Raw genomic sequence first — 2,277 nt, 5'->3', positions numbered from 1 at the left:
TCGTTCATGCACCCTCCTGGTTGTCTCTCTCGGTCGATATACCATGGGAAGGAGGAGCTTACCCAGACGCCATTGATGCCTCACAACACCACTGATGGAGAAGTTGCAGTGCTGCCGAATGGTTTCCCAGCACTTGGTGAAGTGGGAACCCAAGCTAGAAGCTGAATTTGAGAAGATTTTGAGAAGTTGTTGGACATCAGAACATGCCCTATATGTATAGGAAAATATCTTCGAGGAATCCCGTAGAAGTAACTTTCAAGAAACAAATTACTGATAGACGTTCCAAGTATATATATGTTAAAGATCTATATATGTCCACAGGATTAGCTTTTTGAATAGTAGCGAGCAGGTAGTGGAGGTGATTTACTTTGACGTGAGTTATTTTCTCCAAATGATTGTGGAGATGAATCTTTTGCTGGTGATTTTGGGTTTCTAGAATTATAAGCTACCTCCTACTCAGTTTAGCTCATTCTAGAAGTGAATTAAATATATATTTTTAGTATGCTTATAAAAAACTTGCTTGGACTTTTAGAATAAGCTTCAGGGTTTGCATCCATACTTTCCACATTTTGCCTAGAAAACATGTTATGTGAAGGAAAGAAATGACCATATTTAACTGCTACTCACTCGTCCAAGCTATCTAATGTCAGCTAGGCACACAAATCAAGTTACTTGGTGGAGCAGACATTGACATTAAATTAAGCAAACTTAAAAAGTTGGACCATCAAATAAGTTCTAGCAGCCAGCACAAAATACTCTAATCCGTTGATAAGTTCCTCTCGATCGTAATTGACTTGTTCTATTAACTCACATGCAAGTTCCTGCCTTCCTGCATACCGCCACCCTATTGCTTGCGCCACCTTCTTTGCTAATCCGGGGCTATTTAAGCACACACACACACACATGTCTTCATAGACAATGAAACTCACAATGGCATCCTCCACCTCCTTACTCTATCTTCTTACCGGCCTTCTTGCTCTGGCCTCATGGCACGCCACTGCATATGATCCTAGCCCTCTTCAAGACTTCTGCATCGCTGATATGAAGTCCCCAGGTATGCACTACTAGTACGTAATATATGCATGTGTATGTGCATGTTCTTACTAGTTTCGTTGATGTAGTAATTAATCTAGTCATAGCATACCATTAGTCACATTGAAGGTTACTACATGTTGGCAATAAACTATTGTCAACACTAAACGTTTATTACTTTCTCTACACATGCAGCACGAGTAAATGGATTTGCGTGCAAGGACCCAATGGCTGCAACCTCAGACGACTTCTTCAACCCGGCCATGCTGGATAAGGCTAGGGATACAAAGGCCAGCAAGGTCAGGTCCAACGTCACCAACATCAATGTCATAAATTTCCCTGGCCTCAACACCCTGGGTATCTCGCTAGCACGCATCGATTATGGACCACTAGGGGTGAACACGCCACACATACACCCCCGTGCCACTGAACTCCTGACCGTGCTTGAGGGAACACTCTACCTTGGGTTTGTCACATCCAACCCAAACAGGCTCTTCTCCAAGATAGTTACAAAGGGTGATGTATTCGTATTCCCAAAAGCAATGATCCACTTCCAAATGAACCTAGCACATGACAAGCCAGCAGCCGCGTTATCCTCGCTCAGCAGCCAAAACCCTGGGGTTATTTCTATTGCCAATGCAGTGTTTGGCTCAAATCCACCAATTTCAGATGATGTTCTCGCCACGGCGTTTCAGGTGGAGAAGGATCTAATACACTGGCTCCAATCTCAGTTCTGGGAGAACAACAACTACTAAATATTATCTGTTATTTGCACCTATTGGAAAGTTAATATGGGACACTCTATAGAATAAATGGCATGTAATTCATATTTATGCATGCCTGCGAGCTGCGAGTTTTTCTTTTCTTTCTGAACCGTGACAAGACATACTTTTCGTCGGATTCATGTCATAATCTGTTGGTGATGTTTGTTTCTCATTGTTTAATAAATGTAATATGGATGTGCTCCCTTCCCTCGTCGCTGACACTGAAAGGTGCATGAAGTAGTGAAATAGAAAACAGCAATTTACATCTGCAAGAAGCATGTTTAAAAAGAAGCAAACTTGTACTGTTGTGACGGTTAAGCATCATAGATGGAGAGCTGCTCTTATGTGTAGTTCCTTGCCACCAAGCATCCAAATTGACAATAATCAAAACAAATAAACCCAAAAGATGGGGTAACTGCTGCGGAAGTGTGCGCCTTTCTACACATGAGCTCAAATGCTCCTGATGTGAACAGTAAAAAAA

At 42.0% G+C, this 2,277-nt stretch overlaps 1 protein-coding gene across 1 annotated transcript; it reads left to right on the top strand.

Moving 5' to 3' along the window:
* Positions 1 to 894: 894 nt before the first annotated feature.
* LOC123439322 (germin-like protein 8-4) lies at positions 895 to 2,010 on the top strand. Its single transcript, XM_045116055.1, has 2 exons — positions 895 to 1,054; positions 1,228 to 2,010. The coding sequence occupies exons 1-2, from the start codon at positions 919 to 921 to the stop codon at positions 1,785 to 1,787; spliced, it is 696 nt and encodes a 231-aa protein (XP_044971990.1). The 5' UTR covers positions 895 to 918; the 3' UTR covers positions 1,788 to 2,010.
* The last annotated feature ends 267 nt before the right edge of the window (positions 2,011 to 2,277 follow it).

The sequence above is a fragment of the Hordeum vulgare genome, chromosome 3H, assembly GCF_904849725.1.
Source record: "Hordeum vulgare subsp. vulgare chromosome 3H, MorexV3_pseudomolecules_assembly, whole genome shotgun sequence".
In the NCBI taxonomy this organism is placed as follows: Eukaryota; Viridiplantae; Streptophyta; class Magnoliopsida; order Poales; family Poaceae; genus Hordeum; species Hordeum vulgare.
Note: the sequence above shows the minus strand (reverse complement) of the source record. Positions and strands in the feature narration are given on the sequence as shown.